Source organism: Patiria miniata, unplaced genomic scaffold (genome assembly GCF_015706575.1).
Source record: "Patiria miniata isolate m_02_andy unplaced genomic scaffold, ASM1570657v1 HiC_scaffold_23, whole genome shotgun sequence".
In the NCBI taxonomy this organism is placed as follows: Eukaryota; Metazoa; Echinodermata; class Asteroidea; order Valvatida; family Asterinidae; genus Patiria; species Patiria miniata.
This window is the reverse complement of record NW_024037062.1, coordinates 2,508,224-2,527,442: the sequence shown is the minus strand read 5'-3', so window position 1 is coordinate 2,527,442 and position 19,219 is coordinate 2,508,224. Positions and strand designations below refer to the sequence as shown.

General features: G+C 39.3%; 1 protein-coding gene across 2 annotated transcripts; it reads left to right on the top strand.

Moving 5' to 3' along the window:
• Nucleotides 1-158: 158 nt before the first annotated feature.
• LOC119731153 (nuclear receptor coactivator 4-like) lies at nt 159-19,113 on the top strand. 2 transcript variants are annotated; one of them, XM_038204200.1, is made up of 8 exons: nt 159-256; nt 3,918-4,050; nt 6,311-6,546; nt 8,683-8,845; nt 10,758-10,837; nt 11,803-12,024; nt 12,649-12,793; nt 14,845-19,113. In XM_038204200.1, exons 2-8 carry the CDS (start codon nt 3,934-3,936, stop codon nt 16,273-16,275), a joined length of 2,394 nt encoding a protein of 797 aa, XP_038060128.1. In that variant the 5' UTR covers nt 159-256; nt 3,918-3,933; the 3' UTR covers nt 16,276-19,113. The 2 variants fall into 2 exon arrangements, with proteins under 2 accessions (XP_038060128.1, XP_038060127.1); XM_038204199.1 differs by having other exon boundaries at nt 10,758-10,842; nt 11,805-12,024.
• The last annotated feature ends 106 nt before the right edge of the window (nt 19,114-19,219 follow it).

Below are 19,219 nucleotides of genomic sequence, written 5' to 3'. Positions count from 1 at the left end.
GTGCGTGATACACCTTCAGTACCTTCACCCTGTATCACTCACCTGTACCTATGAGCTAGCTGGGTGGGCAGCTTATACATTATGCATTGCTCAATCTTGATTTAACCAATCAACATCTTGTGCGAAAGGTCAATTATGAATAAATGAATATATAATAACCAGCATTTAATTCCGACGCGCCGGTCGATCCACCGTATACCGTACGTACCGCCGGCCACCGTACGTGTACCCACAGCGAAACTCTGCTGTAAAGACGGTAAGAAAACCTCTCGTATTTCATCTTTTATCTCATCAGTGATTCTAGTAATAACGGAGATTTAGTGAGAAGGATATTTATAGAGCATTTTAGCTTCAGTAAATCTAAAGTTACCTCATCCAAAAAGGTGAGAAAATCGAAGAAGAAATGTTCAAGAATGACGTTCATCAAACTGCATGTAGTTTGTAGGCCGGCTACGCGTACATGGCGTACGGCATGTACGGGGGGACTACTGTCCGGTGACCTTCATGTTTATTTTAGCCACGTTGACCCAGTTTACGTGACCCACTATGAAATTTATAAACTATTTTTTTGCCTTGGACAGCGAATAATATTAATGATTACAACACTGGCCAAATAACATGAAAGGATATCGGTGATCATAGATATTTTCTTCACTAAAAAATATGTTTTGTTAGCTTCGTGGCGTGCCGTTGTTGCGTGTGTCGGATCGCGTAGGCCTACGTGCGTTTTTACAACCAACGCATGGCCGCCGCCGAGGCGGCCGGCGGGTCAACTGGTGAAGGACAAATCTCTTCGATTTCGAATATGAATCCAGTTTGACTTTGAGCATTGTTTGATTTGATTTATGTATTGAGAGGTGGAAAGATTCCCATATCTGGCCATCACTTTTCATTTCTAACTCTTTTCTCAGTAGGCCTAAATACAGTCGTTTTCCTAGTCGATGCTAGTTCTGGATAGCAAACATCATTCAGGCTGCTTTCGGCTCAACTACTCCACGAATTCAAGTGACACTGGTTTAAAAGTTTACCTTGAATTGAGTGATGGAGAGACTACAAAATAATTTCCCAAATTTAAGCTCTCTTTATTGTGACTTTACGACATCAAAAGTACTGATGCCGCTTTTCCTAGTTGCGGATCGGTTCAATCAGTTCCGAATCAAAAAAAAATCAAGCGAGAAAATCAATTTTTCAGCCAGAACCACCCCAAATCAAGCACATTTTCTGTAAAGTATTATTTAATTGTCCAAAAAAGTTCATTCAAGAGAATTCCAGCAAATTTTCAAAAGAGAATTAACGTAAATAATTTTGAAACTTTTGTATGCAGCGCAACGGCACGAACTCACGCACGGACCGAAAACCTTGCACACGGCACAGAATACGTCACACAAAATCAATCAATGCGCATTTCGTTGGGTTGTAAGTGCACGCGCGATCCGGAACTAGGCAAAAGCATACGGTCATTCGTTGGTGAATTTTCTAATATTAGAGACGCTACAAATAATTTTGATAGAACACACATTCGACGGAAGAGTTTATACGACTGTAGTGAATGACAAAAATATTCGAAACCACACGGTACGAGAGAAATACTGAGAAGAAATTTTATCGTCGATTCGCAGCTCCCATGATTTTCTATAAACGGTCCAAACATGTCAAAGTGCGAGTCGGAAATCTGGCCAAAATTCCTTTTCTAAAAGTTTTATCGAAAAGATCTGTGTGTATCAGGAAGCTTACAGTTTCCTTTTCAAAATGCACTTTGTCAGAAATTTTTTATTGGAGACTAGTCCAGGAACTAGTTCCAGGGACTAGGAACTAGGAAATATCCGGAACTAGGAAAACGACTGTACCTCAAGATTTCTCGTGCTAAATTTGACTTTTTAGGACATATTGAAGGGGAAAATCAGTGATGGCCAGATACATGTATGGGTTCTTTCCCAAACCATCTTGAGTTTTTTTTTTAGTAGTTACGGTTATACTAGAGTTAGGCCCTATGGAAATTCCCAAAATATGCAACATTAAGTTGCTGATCTTGGAAATCCCAAAATGCGCAAGATGATATCCCCCATTATGATTAAATCTTAGTCATTCTTTTAGTTTTACAATACTGTATGAATCTGTGATAAGAACAGAGAAACAAGCATTTTTAATTCATAGCACTCCAATCTTATAAACATCACTTAGAAAATTGAGAAAAGATTAAAGATTGTTTTATTTGCTTTGTGGATGACTAAATATTCCAAAAAAAGAACAATTTTAAACTTTATTAATTTATACATGTACAATGTATATTTGAAAATTCCCCAAATTCCCGATATTCCAGGTCCCTTCAAAATTCCCGGAAACTTTCAGCCCCTTCAAAATTCCCAGAAACTCTTTCAACCCCTTTATAACCAACAGTCCTTGTATACGTGTATACAGGACAGGGTTTGAATTTTTGAGGGCAATTGACGATGAAGATGACAAAACGCAGCTCACACAAATGAAGTCAGATGGTTGGCACTGAGACGCACCATGAATGTACAAAACCGCATTGATTTGCAAAAAACAAGGATCATGTTCTACTTAAAGATACTTTCAAAACGACAAAAACAGTAGGTCATTTAATTTTAAAAGAAGGCTGATTAAAGTTATTTTGGAATGCTTACTGTACATGTAAAACACTCTAACTTCTAAGGACCAAAACGAAAGAGGGGCCCTACCTGACATGTAACTACACAATCACCGAAATAATTTCCCCGTGGACTGTTGAGGAATCTGGATGAACAGTCATTCTGGAATTGATAAACATTTCTAGTTCAGTTAAAAAAAACAATGTACATTTAAATATTGTCGCTACTCGCTCACAGAATGTACGCAATAATTACACTTAACTTCTCACGTGTGCAACATTCTTTTCTGTGTAGTTGTTGTTCATAAGTTAAAGGTCTCTCTCAAATGACGTCACTTTCTACGGATTGCAACGTACACATATAGGCATTTTGGGCATCAAATTTTTTAGACATGCATTGGCTGTGGCGTATTTCTAACAAATTTTGAGCAATGCGCACGTGTGTAACACGCAGTTGTAATTGTTCCTACGAAGATGGCATCCTGTTAGAGTGATATATTTATTCATGGTAAAATTAATGCTGTATTTATAAGCCTCTGTACTGATGACTTCACACTTTGTTTACTTGTGCGCTTGTCTATGGGGATACGAAACCATCGTCCCCACCAGGCTCCCATAAAAAAGCACAAGCGTAAACAGTAAACAAAGGCTTATTCAGCAGGCATGCAAGTTTTTCTAGGATCATCTGATTTCCCTGTTTTTCAATTCACACTTATGCCATTAAAATTTGAATTCACTTAAACAGCTAACATGGCTAATATATGTAGGAACTTCCTCTTCCTTTTTCTCCCAGTGCATGCCTGATTGCTAATCATTTGAATGAACAGTAATTTGCAATATTCTCAGTAATTTTGCTGTCGCAAAAAGAGATTTATTAAATTCTGCGACAAGGAAACAAGGCTTGAAAATATTTTTAAACCATGTGTCTCCTACATGTATTAATTCAGAGAGATTTAATCAGGAAAACATGCAGTTTTGTAACCTCTGTTTTAGATTATACCAACGCTTATATTTTAGTTCAGTTGTTGTTCAAAGTGTGACATTTACATGTACATGTACAGAGATATTGGTGTTCTCATCGTTGATGAAACACAACCTGAACTTTTGCATTTCATTTTTCCAAGCAAGCAAATGTTCAAAACCTTCATGTATTTGTTCCAGTACAATACACTGTAGTTGACCTCTCTGCATGGATCGCATAGTTGTACTAAGTTTGTGCACAGGTTTCCTTTTCATTGGGACCTTCAAACTTTGCTGTGACGCTTTGTTGAATCTTTTCAGTCCAGCTTTATTGTCTGTTTTTGGTCAGGTCTTGCTGAGCTGCAATGGCTGAAGGTTGTGAAGATGTCCTGGTAGAGGTGCAGCGTAAGGTGGTGTGCATCCAAGATGCTATAGCCAGCATCTCAGACAAGCAGCAGCAGCTTAACAACGGCGCCCTCGGGGTAAGTTTTCAAATCTTCATCACCAGCTTCAATACTTAAAGGGAAAATACAACATTTGCAAACATCAAAAAATAAAACTACCAAATCATTTTGAAATACCTTGCTGGACTGTTAGTAAATGACAGTGTAAAGCATCCTGTAAAATCATGGCACCTGGTATATTGTCATTTTCAAGAAAAGTGGTATTTTTGTATCAATTTCGCTGATCGGCCGATCAGCGTTGGAAAAAAACTGGCTTTTTGTTTTAAATACTGGCCCCAGTTGACCATCGCACTCGTTTGCAATCGATTACACACCTATGGACGGGTACAATCCAGCTAGACTGGTTCCCTGACCTCACAATTCCCCAATGTATGTAAACTGCTCTGTTTCTTCTTAAATGGAGTCAGGGAACCAGACTACAGGAAAATGATTGTTTTTCTTGGTTTTTATAGCATTTTCGAACCCAAAACCTCAAAAAGTCAGTGTAACTATATTTGCTATATATTTCCAACCCCCCAATTCCATCCATTTCTGAAAGTTACAGCAAAAGCAAATGATGTATATTCCCTTTAATATCATCAAACTTTCTGATCAGAAATGCAAAACCTTGTTTTGCAAGATTTTGCTGGTGCAAGCTAGATTGTAGAGCCTAGATGCATGATTGATGACCTTATTGAATTCATCACCTTACAGCTGAATATATTTCATTGTCAAGATATGTGTCTTGATAATTTGTTTTATTCACTGTAATGGAAGTTATTGCTTCAATCCTGCTCTGATGTTGACTTGAATGTTGATTTTAAAGTAAACCTCATCACTTCCTTGTGTGGTATACTTAAAAAAATCAAGAAAGACGTAAACAAAAAAAATTATGTTCATGCATTGAACATACAAACATGTACACAGGTTCTTTTGAAGTCCAGACTACAGACTTGTTCGGAAAAAAGTTATGTTCAGATAAACCCAGACATCAACTCTGTTTGCCCAGATTCATGTATAAACTGATAAATAGTTTTTTTTATGGATAAACAGAATAGCCTTGACAACTTCAAAGAATCGTATTGTGCTTTCCTGCTACGTTCCGGTGTACATGTACTTTGCAAATGCCAAAGGCATTGATACTGTTCACGGAGGCATTCATACCATTCACTCTTCAACGATTACTTTGAATTTATTGGTGATTATTGAATTTGCCCTCAGGTTTAAGGGTGTGACTTCACATTCAATTTTGTAAACGTTTAGCAATATGTTAAATATTGTTCAAATGTTTAAACATTTAGCCGTGTTTAAACTTAAATTTAAACTTAAATTTGTCAAAGGCTGATGCCTGCCATTGTTGTCTGCAGGCCGATGTGAGTGACATGGAAAATCAACAATGATTGACTTAATAAAAAGCGGGCAGTCACTGAAAAAGTAAAAACTTAACTACGTGTTCCCGAATGTAATCAATGAAAAGGTGACACAGGCATAAAAGACTTCTGTTCAGGGAATTATTCAAGTGAATGAAGGCACCATTGTTGGTTCCAAGCCAAGTTTTGATTTTTCTGCAAATGTCAGATAATTAATACTTTTATAGCTTTGCTTGGCATGCTTGATATGTAAGTTGATCAAACCTTAAGAAATGCTCAATAGTCAATAGATGTACATTTGTATGCGAGTCAACAGCAAAGAGTTTGTTTACAATGGTAGATCCCATACCTGTAGTGTGCCCCTGTTTGAAATGCAGATATTGGCCACCACGAACCTGGCACACCCACTTAACTCTGTTTCTGAAATAACTACAAACGCTGTCCTTCAAATATTGATAGCCTCAGAAATGTGCTTCACTTGTTGTTAACAGTATTACCAACTTATGTAAGAATGGTTGAGTGTTTTGAAAATCCAGTCCTCACAATATAATATGTGTAACAAAGTGTATTTCTGCATTCAAAATCAAAGGAGGTTTTTGTGGTGACAGTACTTGGATGCATTAGAGATTACCGAGGTCTTTCCAACAACGTAATGCTTTGACAGAAACATCCCATCAGTTTCTTTTTGCTAAAAAGATTTTGCCTTTGAAGGATGATACATGTATATAAAATGACAACCATTTTGTAATCCTTCTCAGTTCTGATTGGCGAATTCTAAACCAGCAGCCAAGCCAAGATGCTCATTGCAAACCCCTTGTATGTCACGAGGGGTCTTTTCTTGTTTAATGCTCACTACAAAAAAGACCTTCTGAGCCCCTCTGTTCAAAGTACATTGCTAAATTTCTCTAAATATTGCTCTTTTCGTTCAGGCCAAGAGTGACATCCATGCTGCCCTATCACGCCAGCTGGAAGCTCTGCGTAACCGTGAAGTCTGGCTCCTAGACCAAGTGGATGTGATTCTACGCATTCAGGATCAACTCTTACAACAGCACCTGGTTAGTCTGATGCAGGAGCTGGGCAGTCTGCAGCGTCTCCTAGAGTTAGCTCAGCGACAGGACAACGACGGAGAATCACTGAATGAAGAACTGGCACTTGCCTTGTCAAGGTGAGGTTATTTCCTTATTAAAGGGAATATACATCATTTGCTTTTGCTGTAATTTTCAGAAATGGATGGAATTGGGGGGTTGGAAATATATAGCAAATATAGTTACACTGACTTTTTTGAGGTTTTGGGTTCGGAAATGCTATAACAACCAAGAAAAACAATCATTTTCCTGTAGTCTCGTTCCCTGACTCCATGTAAGCAGAAACAGAGCAGTTTACATACATTGGGGAATTGTAAGGTCAGGGAACCAGTCTAGCTGGCTTGTACCCGTTCATAGGTGTGTAATCGATTGCAAACAAGTGCGATGGTCAATTGGGGCCAGTATTTGAAAAAAAAAAGCCAGTTTTTTCCAACGCTGGTCGGCTGACCAGCGTTGGAAATTGATACAAAAATACCACTTTTCTTGAAAATGACAGTATACCAGGTGCCATGATTTTACAGGATGCTTTACACTGTCATTCACTAACAGTCCAGCAAGGTATTTCAAAATGATTTGGTAGTTTCACTTTTTGATGTTTGCAAATGTTGTATTTTCCCTTTAACCATGTTAACCTCGACCCTCTTCCTGAGTTTCAGTTACATCCCGTTTTGTGCTATCAGTTACAAATGGCTTGAATAGTATAGAGTCAACCAGAGACCCTCATGAGAATCGATTACATTTGTTCCATAAAGTTGAACCATGTTTGCACTCAGGTAAGCAGGCATTCAATGCTCCTTTGTGCTACATGTAAAGGTTACCAAAATCTGCATGTTGCACGACATTAAGATTGTGTGTCGTGTGCGCGAGCCACCTCAAAAATACTTCTTGTTTTACTCGTCTACAATATAAAAAGACTGCAACTTTGTGTGAATTTGCCTGATCTTAGATCCTTCTCAATTCAGCAAAGTTACGATCGAAAAAGTGACCAAAAAACTGTGTCATACAACTATGCCAAAACAGGCTTTTATTTGTCATCAAGGTAATATGTGGATTAAACCAAGGCTTATCTAACAAAATAACCTGTGCAACTTGTATGGATTGGAACACAAAGATAATTTAGTGTCCTTGAGGCCCCCAGTAGAGCCCTAGTGGTTGGATTCACAGATAATGAAAAAAAGTAATCCAATAGATAATCAGAGCATTTGCATGAGCGTTCAGCTGCCATAATTCCTGTTGACCTCGCTTTTTGGCCTATTTATAAGGGTTGGGGTGAAAGAAAACCAGTTGATTAAAGTGAATATATGCAGCATTTGCAAACATCAGAAAACAAAACTAACAAATTATTATGAAATACCCTTACTGGACTTTTAGTGAAAGACAGTCTAAAGCATCCTGTAAAATCATGGCACCTGGTGTGCTGACATTTTCAAGAAAAACGGTATTTTTCAATGTATCGATTTCTAATGCTGGTTGGCCGATGAACCAGCGTTGGAAAAAACTGGCTTTTTTCAAATAGGGCCCACTGCTCCAAATTTATCATATTTAGTCAGTCTGGATTTTCTTTGCAATCGATTACACACCTGTGAACGGGTACAAGCCAGCTAGACTGATTCCCTGACCTTACAATTCCCTGACGTCTATAAATTGTTTCATTTCATCTTAAGTGGGGTCAGGGAACCAGACTACAAGAACACGATTGTTTTTCTTGGTTTTTCCAGCATCTACGAACCCAAAACGTCAAACAAGTCAGTGTAACAAAATTTGCTGTAAAATACTAACCCCCCAAATCCATCCATTTCTGAAAATTACAGCAAAAGCAAATGTTGTATATTTCCTTTCAAAATTTTGAGTATGGCTAACCAGTACATGTATTCCAGTTCTAAATACATGTAGTACATGTTGTACCTGCTGGAGATGGCATGATCATACATTGACTCAAACGCCATAGGACATCACATTAAATCTGTCAAATTAATCATGTATTCCCTGTTTAAATTGTGAAGTTTGTCAGATTTTTACTTCTCCTAATCATTCAATTCGTGTGCACTACCACTACTACTCTTTGCCCTATTAACCCAAGGTGAAATTTTGCCCTAATAAATCGAATTGCTTTATTATTTGGGTGACAATTTAGTAGACCTGTAAGAAAATTCTTAGCCACTGTGAAAGAGAAACACATGGATTGAAACCATTTGTTTTATATTGTTCATGTTTAGACTGGACCTACTGAATCTACAACCACTGGAGGACACCTCTCTCAGCTTCAAGGCAGACATGGCCAGTCTGAGAAGGGCTATCCATGACTTCGGAGAGATTGATGCAAAGCGCCCACGCTGGACCCATGACTTGGATGTGGGCATGGTGAAAAGGGAACATGAGGTAACCAAACCAGAGATTAAGAAATGCTGGGTGCATTCAAAATTCTAACTCTCCTCAATCCTCCAAAATCTACCAGGTGGTTGTGGAGGAGTTTGGAGGATTGAGGCTGAACGGCCAAACAGTGTAGATTGATTTTGGAGGATACATAATGTCGAGGTTGTTCCCTGTATTGTTTATATTCAGAGAAGTAAAACTGATGCCTAAATTTATACTGGATATCATCGGAACTGCTTCTGGATATTATTCGCTCTGCCTTAATTGATGTACAGGGTGTCCCCCCAAAAAATGCTCCACTCTCCTTTTTTTACAAATTCAAGCAAACCTGAATGCATAAATTTTCTTATTATGCATGGTAAGAATGCTATGTGTCTTGGGTGTTATCTACCAAAAAAATTGGATCATACTATCAATCCACTAGGGACAGAAATGTTTAAATATGAACTTGCCTCCATTTGCCAACTGCGCTGGGGACTCAAATCACCAATTTTAAAAATTTCGATTTTTGTCAAGTGTGCTTTTCAAAAATTCTACTTGGTATCTATTATGAAAGACCAGTCTTCAGTTGTTGTCAAGCAAACAATAGAAAACCAACCAACCAACCATGGCATTGTCCATTTATTGGACTTTGACTAAAAATACCTATTTGTAAATCAACCACACGTAACAATTGTTCACCTATGGCTGATTGTTCACAATTGTTACGTGTGGTTGATTTTTTGGGACACCCTGTATTAACAGTGATTGTTGAAAGAATTTGAAGGATTGAGGCAGTGGTCATCTTCCACTGATCAAATTCAAAAGATAAAATGATTTTTGGAGGATTGAGGCATGTATTCACTTTTTACATGGTGGCAGGATTGAGGATATGATGGTTTTTAGCCAAAAGGGCCGGCCTAGGCGGTTGGGGTAAATGTCAGCAGAAATGCTGGATGCCACACACTGCCAGATGATATTGCTTAGAGCAAGTTCATTGCTATTATTGGGTTTGCTGCTCAAAATAATTCTTAGCTGCCAGCAAGTGCAACATGACCTCTGACCCCCACAGTTATGTCAATATGGTGGCCTACGTGCAATTTTTATAATGCAAAGATTATTTGTGGCCAAATGCAAATACTCAATAAGCATTGTTATGGCTAACAATGCAACCAGTATGTCATTGTACCCTCTTGTTGATCTAAGGACGTTTACACAGTTCAAAGGTAATCAGCATTTCTGCCAGAGCTGCTATTTTTGTTGGTTTTTATCTTTTTCAACTTGGGGTCCAAAGGGTGTTAATCTGCACACTTTGCAGTGGCATGATCATATTTTAAGCAATCATAATACAGAGATGTGCATGTGTGCACAATTCACATTTGGTTTTTGGACAAACTGTTAAGATTGAACCCTGGTATTGCAAACTGTACCGTACTTGGCAACTTTCCAATTATTTAAAATAGCCTTGATATCCTGTCCTAAAATAAACCACTTTGTTAAAATTAGACAGGGTTGTGTAAGTAAAGCCAAAAATAAATGTAATTGTCAGTAAAAGGTCCATATTTGGTCTGTTTGCTGACATTATCTAAATAAGGAATATTTTGTTTGACAAACAAACAGGCTATGCTAAATGGGGAAAAGTTCATGAGCTCAAACTATTGAATATTGGTGCTTGTTATTCATGACCTTTACCATAGCTTAGTGTGGGAGTTTCAGAAAGTTTCAGAAAAGTGCGTTTGAGATTTCATTTTTTTAAACAAGAGCTGTAGCAAAGAGTCTGTGGATTATTTTGGAGTGGAGTTGTTTTCCTGTTGTCCTTTCAGCTTTGTCGAAGGGATGATTTTTTTTGTCTGTCCAATGAAAATCTTTAGACTCTAAATCAATTTGCATATTCAGATTCACAATTTCAATATGACCTTTTTCTTACCTGTTTCAACAGTTCTCAACCTACCAGTTGTCCTACGACCCTGCTGATTGGCTTGCAAAGAACACCCCCTCTGTTTCCACCAATTATGATGATGAAGGTACTTTTTCATTACTCGTAATAGACGGAGACGTATATTTTGTTAAAAACCTATCCCCCAATCACGACAAACATAATAAATGAAAATATACAATGCACCCATACATTGTAAGTTTTAAATTCATTCACTTAGTTTGCAGTTTTAGAATGACTTCAGAAGAACGTGGCTACAACGAACATCCCTTTTCAAATCTAATTTGTTTGTACAATGCAATAGATGCCCCAAAATTGCTGCAACAAATTACAACTAACAAAACAATCTTCTGCGGATCCCAATGTGTTTGTTATGGCCAAGTTCTATTGCATGGTACCATTTCTGTCTCTAACCAATTAACCTATCGTGGTAGAATCACGTCAACGCAGCTTGGAAATATTGTTCAATTACAAAGGGACGCGAAACGCGCAAAATCGGAGACAAACAAAACTTTACGTACAAAAATCCCATAAGGTTGTCCAAGGGGCGTGGCTAACTCGCAAACCGTGATAGGTCAATTTGCACGTACAAATGTATCCTACATTATACACATTGTGTTTATTCACTGATGCATCCATCGAACCATCTCAAGTGCTTAGGCAGTTTTGGGTGCTACAGGGAATGATAAGCAGGGCGGTACAGTGACTACATGTGTTTATGTTGTTATTATTTATTTCTGGTAATGAAACCAAGGATTCATCAAAAGTGCCAAGGCACTGTAGCTCACAAGCCTGAAGAAACCTGCAAAGAGAAGACAATGAAGACATTACAGTTTTAGAGGTGGGAGGAAAACCCCAGAAACATATTCTGGGGAAAACCCATGGAATCAGGTAGGGACTGAAAACCCAATCCACATGTGGACCAGGGCAGGAATTGAACCTGGACCATGGAGGTGGAAGGCGAGGAAAGAACCACTGCTCCAACCTGACTCCCCTGGCTTAAACAAGCCATAATAATTGAGGAAATTTGTTCATCTGCTTCTTCCCTAGATGATTTTGAGATGCTTGATGATGATGATGACCAGTCAGAGACCGACATTGATGTTATCTCCGACGCACCAGAGAACACCCAACACGAGGCATGGCCTTCCACTGGACCCCAGCCAAAGTTTGATTTCGTTCATGAGATCCTGAACTCACCACTCAGTGATTGGCTGTTTGATAGAGACCATGTCCAGCGCCAATTCAAAATGGATATGAGCTATTACAAGTAAGTCTAAACATCAAATTAGGTTTTGCCCTTCAGCGACGTTTAAACACTGTATACTCGGTGTGTTACCTCCCGAGTGAAAGTTGGAAAAAATCACTCGGGTGGGACTTGAACCCACGACCTCCTGCTTTCTCGTGCGGATGTCTTACCACTCGACCACCGAGCTAACGAATCAGTTGGCTGGTTCGATTTGAACCATTGCATAAAGTTTTCTGATATCAGCTGCAGATATTATTGCCCTGGGCAACAAGGTCCCACAGACGTCTGCATCTGTTGCACAGTGTTGCATCTCACAGGGTTAATCATAGGGTTAATCACACTGTAATCCCTCAGCTTTACATCCAGATGCATATGCCTATAGGTCATTGTTCGAAGGACAGTAGTTTTCAAATGTAAGGATGTGCAGGATTTGTAAATTCACAAAGCCAGGTGTTTTCAGTTTTACACCTGTTTAATGATTAAACAAGGACATTGACAATTTGGATGTAGGCTGCCATTTAAGGTCAAGATTCAATTCATTCTTTTTGTAGTTCGCTGGCACACTATTGTTGATATCGCATGTGTAAATACTACTCTATATTAAACATTTTCTTATTGATAATGTTGGACTGTTTTACCCAACAGGGAAGTGTCTCAAGACATCAAATCCTGGCTGACTGATTATGAGCAGAAGATGGAAGAAGAGGAGGCCCAGGGCTACTCAGAGGAGGATGTTTTGTCTTATAACAAGCCAGCATGTGCTTGTGTTGCTTCAGAGCAAGAGCCACAGGTATGAGCAGTCCATGACAATATGAACCACAAACCTTTCATGGCTTCGCTTACCAAAAGCAAAGAATCCCCACTAACTGCTGCAGGAAATTCTGAGCTAATGGATTGCACGTTAGCGACAATATTTGGCTTTGCATCCTGTTTAAACCGGAATTCTGTTTTTTTTAAAGCTCACAAAATTCCAGTTTTTCAGGCTGTCAAAAAAAACTGGAAAAAAGAAGAAAACCTATGGAAATGCGTTGATTTTTAGCTCGTTTTTAATAGTGCTCTGGCAAAATGTTGGTTGTTGAAGTAGTCTTAAAAACAAGTCTTTGTTGTTGCCGAGCGTGCATGCGATACAGGCGGCCGACGTACATACTTGAATGCAGTATACAACAGCGCCTCGCGTGCTGCATGCCATTCAGCTTGGAAATCAAGTCTATCATTTCAGTTATCGGTGGTTGTCGATCACAGTTCTATATGTGAACACAAAAAACGCCGGGTACCAACCATGTTTTTGTCACGCGTAGTGCAAAGGTCATGTACACCGACAGTGTCGTGGAATCGTGCATGTTTCTGATGTTTAATGTCCGATATTATGTTGACAATTCGGGTAGGCAGAAAAAATAATAAGAATATGGAAAAATCAAAGTGATTGAACGAACCGGCAGCTTAAAGGCCAAAGAAGCAAAAAAATAAATGGAACTTGGCTTGGCTACAAGAGAAGGATAACAACGGGGACTAAGTGGCTTTTTCACAAAAAAAAGAAAGTTCCGTTTTTTTCAAGCAGTTGTTCCGTTTTTTTCAAGCAGGCACAGTTCCATTTTTTTTAAGCAGACCCTGTGGCATCTCTGATATATCCGTGTTAACTGTGCTAAAGAATCATAGCACAGAAATGCTTGGTTAGCAGAGCCATACAATTGGGCCAAAGGCTGGGATGCATGGCGCTGCTAAGCACACATTTTTTTGGCTAAATTAGCCTCTATCCATATCAGGGAGACCATAAGAAATAATCTCATCAAAGTGCATACAAACGTAAGCCATGAAACGTGATTCAAACAATAGAATTTTCAACCTGCGTGTGCTACCATTAGCACCCAATGCATCAACAGATAAAGGCCGGTTCATACTTCTCACAAATACGAATGCGAAGCAAATTTGATGCCCTTACATTTGCTGCAATGTGTTGAAATGTGTTCAACTTTTGCAATTCGGAGTTAGAGTACTTGATGTGACATCATGATTGCGCATTCTTGTTAGCTGTCTCGCCAAGACTGAAATGCCCTTAAGGTTAGCTCAACTTGTTCCTTGACTCCTTGACCTTGGTCATTAGGATGGACAACACCCTCAAAGCTTTTGAAATTGCATTGGTTTTCATACACCTTGACACTTTTAGCTTTCTGGAGCATGTTGAGCCTGATTGGGTTGGTTCTCATGTACACTACACATGAACACCATTCCCTTTTTATGCGTTTGTAAACTAACGTGACATCTTGACAAGATCAGCAGGAAAACTAGGCATTACACCTGAACCATAAGTTCTTATGGGAGCTTGTGGCTCTCATCCTTGACTGGTGTTGGAGGACGTGATAACACGCACTGGCTTTTGATATACACAGGCACAGCTGACGGCTTAAGACGTCACAAGTGCCTTGAATCACCTCTGGGTGACGTCTAAACACGCTAATCCCTCGTGCCTTTTGTACACACACAAAGTCCTTTAAGTCTGTGGAGGCAAACCGTTTGTCGATCTTGAATTGGCCGTTGTGCACGGCCTATTGTTTTACAGTTTACGCTCAAGTGTACTCCCTGGAGTATTGAAAAATACAAGGTTTCGGCAAAAACAATTGTACAAATACTGTTGAAATTACTCTTGCGAATCAGTATTTGTGGCGTTTGTCTGTATATCAGAACTTTGATGGAAAATGTTTGCCTTCTGCAAAATCAAAAGTTTCGGCAAAATTTATCCGTGCGCAAAGTGGTTAAGGAAGTGCACATGTGAACACAGCGTGGTGCCATTATTTCTCCTGGCGATTCTCTCATTACTTACCACTGTCCTTTGCTTTATTCCAGTTTTACGAGATTGAGAATCTTGCTTCACTGCTGTGTTGTCAAGAGGCTTCCCCATCCAACCCTTCCCCGAAGACAACAGCATTCAACACCCAGACATGGCTAGCAAGTTCCCAGGAGGACTCGCAGGAGAAGGGCAAGTGGTTGAAGAGACCCCTGCCTAAGGTAGAAGAGGTTTGTCGAGCCAACGAGCCTTGTCAAGATTTCTCTGAGTGTGTGTGTGACACCAATTGCTGTCTTGATTACACTGATCAGTCATCTTGGTTGTCACAGGGAGGAAGTTCTAAGAACCGGGGGGAACCTGTTGGGGTATCTTGGCTGTCTCATCAGGAGCAGTCTGATTGGTTGGCTAAGGGTAATGAGACCGTGGCGTCCAATAATATGCCCTCTCCCTTTGACAACTTCCTGAACCAGCAATCAAAGAATACAGCTGATTGGTTGGCCCAGGGCAAAGAAACCTCCAGAGTGTCCAATGAAATGCCATCTCCCATTGACAACTTCCTAAAGCAGCAATCTCAGAAGATACGTGATTGGCTGATTGGTGGGGTGAAGGAGGTGGGTCCCTGCTCAATGGCCAGTGGTTATTTTGAGCACCTTTCAAACGAGCCATCTGATTGGCTGGTGCAAAATAGGCCTTGTCTGACAACCAGTCAGGCGTCTCCTTTGGATGCCTATTTGAGGCAGAGATCAGAGAGACTCTGTGATTGGTTGAAACCCCGCGATGACCCTCCTCAAGATCCAGTTTTCAGTTCCCAAATCTATGCAAAGGCAACATCTAATACGTCTGACTGGCTGTCCCCTGAAAACTCTGATCACGGCAACACTGTTCAGTCCGTACCTGCTTTCGACATTTTTGTTGAATCCCAATCACACCAGACCACGGATTGGCTGTCCAAAAAGAAAGAGACAAGCACACACTTGGTAGCCAATCAGCATTGTCCTTTGACTGCCTATTTTGCCCAAAGATCAGAGAAGACATCTGATTGGTTGATCAAGGCTGATGAGAAAAACAAGCAGTGTCAGCTTGCTGAAAATAACCAGTGGCTGTCTGTCCACATCCAAGACAATAAATCCCATGACACATCTCCTTCCCCACTGATGGAGCTTGCTCAAAGACCAAGCAATTTCTATAAGTACTCAGACTGGCTGCAAAAGAGTGATCAAACGTACTCAGAAAGCAAAGACGGCTCCAAATCAGTGTCCGACATTTCAGAAAAGTGGGGGTTTGTTTCAATGAGCCACGATAACAAAGAGTGTGTGGAAGAAGTGTCAGAGTGGCTCACTCACTGCTCACTCAGTGCAACTGAGGTTGAGAGCCATACCAAAGAGAATGCCAAGTTGTTGAGTTCCTCCTCCCCAGGGGAGAAGGACCCCGCCTCTTTGTTCCCCTGCTTTACTGAAAAGACGGATGTTGAGAAATGGCTTGTGGCTTGAGGTCAAAGGTCAAATGCCATGCAGACGAAAGTCTAGGATTTGTGATTATTTTTTTGTGTTTTTGTTTATCAATGGGGTGCTAAACGTTACAGATCATTTACATTGTAATCTGTATGAGTTGAACAATTACAACTTTATTATCCCAAATACCTTTGCTGACTGATCTCAACCCCACCCCACCCCAACCCCACTCCAGCCTACACCCAGTCCTACACCCATCCCCTCCCTAGCCCTACACCCAGTCCAACACCCATCCCCTCCCTATCCCTACACCCAACGCTATGCCCCACCCTTGTTACCCTACCTCCACCCATTCCCTAATTCAGTCTTCTGTCCTTAGTGCCGTAGATGATAGTCTGTTTACCATCCGGCCAGTAAAATTTTAATGTTCCATTTTTTGAAGTTTTGTTGAAAAGTGGTATATTCCTGATATCATCAGACTTGGGTTTAATGTATCTTGTATGTTGGTGTGTGATTATTTCAAATTTCACATTTTTGCAGGGATGTGTTTTTAACATTGTAATTATGTAAACAACTTAATAGATGTAATGCAGTTACAATGTATACAAACACTGGAACAGAAATGCTGGTACAGCAAACATAAAGCTTGGGTTCCAACTGTGTTTTATGTGAGCAATAAATGGGACCGGCACTTGAATTAACAAGAGTCGATCGACTAAATTTGCAAAAAAGATATAGGGATTTTCCAGATAATACATTAAAAGGGACAATCTAAAAGCATAATTGTCACTTTCAATTGCAATTGCTTTTACTTTTTCTTCTCATCAAGCCTTTGGCAAGCCATCAATATGAATTTACATATAAAAACAATCTTATAGAGTATTCATATTGGGCTCTTGTTTGTGTGTGCCAAAATGCAGATCCAAACAATCCAATCAGAAATTGATGTTCAGTTGAAGTGTTCAGCTTTCAGGTTTTATACTTGTCGCATCTCCCTGTAGCGGTGAAGATATTTTGGATTGTTCAAAGTTTAATTTTCATTTCAAAGATTTAATTTTGTCATTTAATTTACACGTATTAACAAAAAATAGAAAGTTGCAGTTTTAACCTGTAAAAGTCTTTCTATAATTTGTCCTTGCATCCCTTAATGTTTTCTTGTATTCATCTGTGCGAAACCTTGATCAAGATTCACCAATGTGTGCTTACTCTCATCTCTACAATGTAGATATAATCAGTCTACTCATTGAGTACATGTATTTAGTGGCCTAACTAGAGAGGGGGGGGGGGGGGCTCGGGAGGGCCACTCCCCCCTAATGTGTGCCCCCTGCTCGCGCATTTTATTTTTGCAGCATACATCGTATTTTAACAAATCACATCACGCGCCCTAACATGAATGTTTATCACGCTGTGTGGATGGAAGACACTTATGTTCTCTTAGAGTGTTTTTCCTTCAGTTAAACTTATCCCAACCAACAAAATTATTTGATGAAAATGGACATGGTTCGAACCACAGATCTTGCGATCCATAGATCATTCCACTATCCACTAGGTCACTGTGGCAGCTCGACGAAAGCCGTTCTTTGAAATGATTTAATTTACATGCATGGCTGAGTGATAGCAATGGTGTGACATCATTGTTATTTTCTTATAAATAAACATCGAACTAGCTGAATTATCATAATCCATTGATGATGTGTGCTGCAGATAAAAACACTGCCCGCTGCTAATAATTCGAGGATGGCAAAAACGAGCTTTTTATTGTTGAAACCCATTAATTGCCACCCTTGAGACCCCAGTAACGCCACTGGGTGTAATTCAATATTATATTTGTTTGAAAGCCTTTATCAAATGTTTTTAAGAAATCATACCCATACTGCTTGCTGAATAGAAATCTTTAATAGCTTGCTAGAGTCTTTTCCCCTTGTCTGAGCCTTCCGAAGATTGCTTCATTCCAGAATTAAGCTTTACTTTTTGTTGTAATTAGTTTTGCAGTTCATTGTCGAGGGATATAGTCAAGAGTTTGACTAGATTTCTTTATGTGTATTAAGTATGGATAAACAGTAACGGAGACAACGGGATGATGACTGAACATTTGGTTAATCTGAATGTGTATACTTCCTCCCGTTTTCGAAGTTTTGATTTTATTAAAGAAACAAAATTGCTTCTATATGAATTATGGCTGAATTTTCCCATAGCATTAACAAGGTAATTTGCTTTGTTCCCTGTGTACACTACGTTGGATTTAATATATGTAACTGTAGAATTGGGTATCGTACATGGGAAAAATTAAAAGAAAATTACAGATATCATAAAAAGTACTTAGCTATCTATCTAACTTAACTGCTGTACGTTGCTGTTTCAACCTGAATATTTCAATTTCCTTTTAAGGCATATTATGTAATTATTAAATAGGGATTGATTATTCACACACGAAGTCTAGAATGTTGATTTACTAAATTAATAATTGTAACAGTTAAAGTGTGGTATATTACAATGGGAATTACCAAAACTGAAATTCCACTGTCCATTCGTGATAACGAATTTATCTTCAAGCAAACTTGACGCGCAGTAAAGTTGGACCATCGCTTTACACGAACCTTTCAGCGGTTAAGCGCATGCAGCTGGAATGTCGCTCGCATCTTGGAATAGTACAATACACAGGGTGCGATATGGACCGTGCAATACAGCCTCACATCACACTGTTGTTGCCATGGATCGACCATTCAGGATCGAGGATTCAAGCTTGCTTGAAGATAATACACGGTGTACTGTACATATGCTATCTTTGAAACATTTGTAGCGTTAATGATATGTATTTTCCCAAAAATGAAACATGTTCATTGATTGGTTGTAACATTAAAATTAAGTCGATATAAAGTTGGTGTGTCCAGTTGAAGTTGATTAGGTTTTAGTCATAGAGCTATATTAAATTTATATAGCTCTATGGTTTTAGTACATGTATCTAATTCAGTAAGCAAGGAAT

Excerpts from the sequence above, each read along its gene's own strand:
- LOC119731153 (XM_038204199.1), top strand. The coding sequence starts at position 3,934 with ATGGCTGAAGGTTGTGAAGATGTCCTGGTAGAGGTGCAGCGTAAGGTG. Across the intron at positions 8,846-10,757 it reads TGGTGAAAAGGGAACATGAG|TTCTCAACCTACCAGTTGTC; the intron begins GTAACCAAACCA and ends CTGTTTCAACAG. Across the intron at positions 12,794-14,844 it reads CTTCAGAGCAAGAGCCACAG|TTTTACGAGATTGAGAATCT; the intron begins GTATGAGCAGTC and ends GCTTTATTCCAG.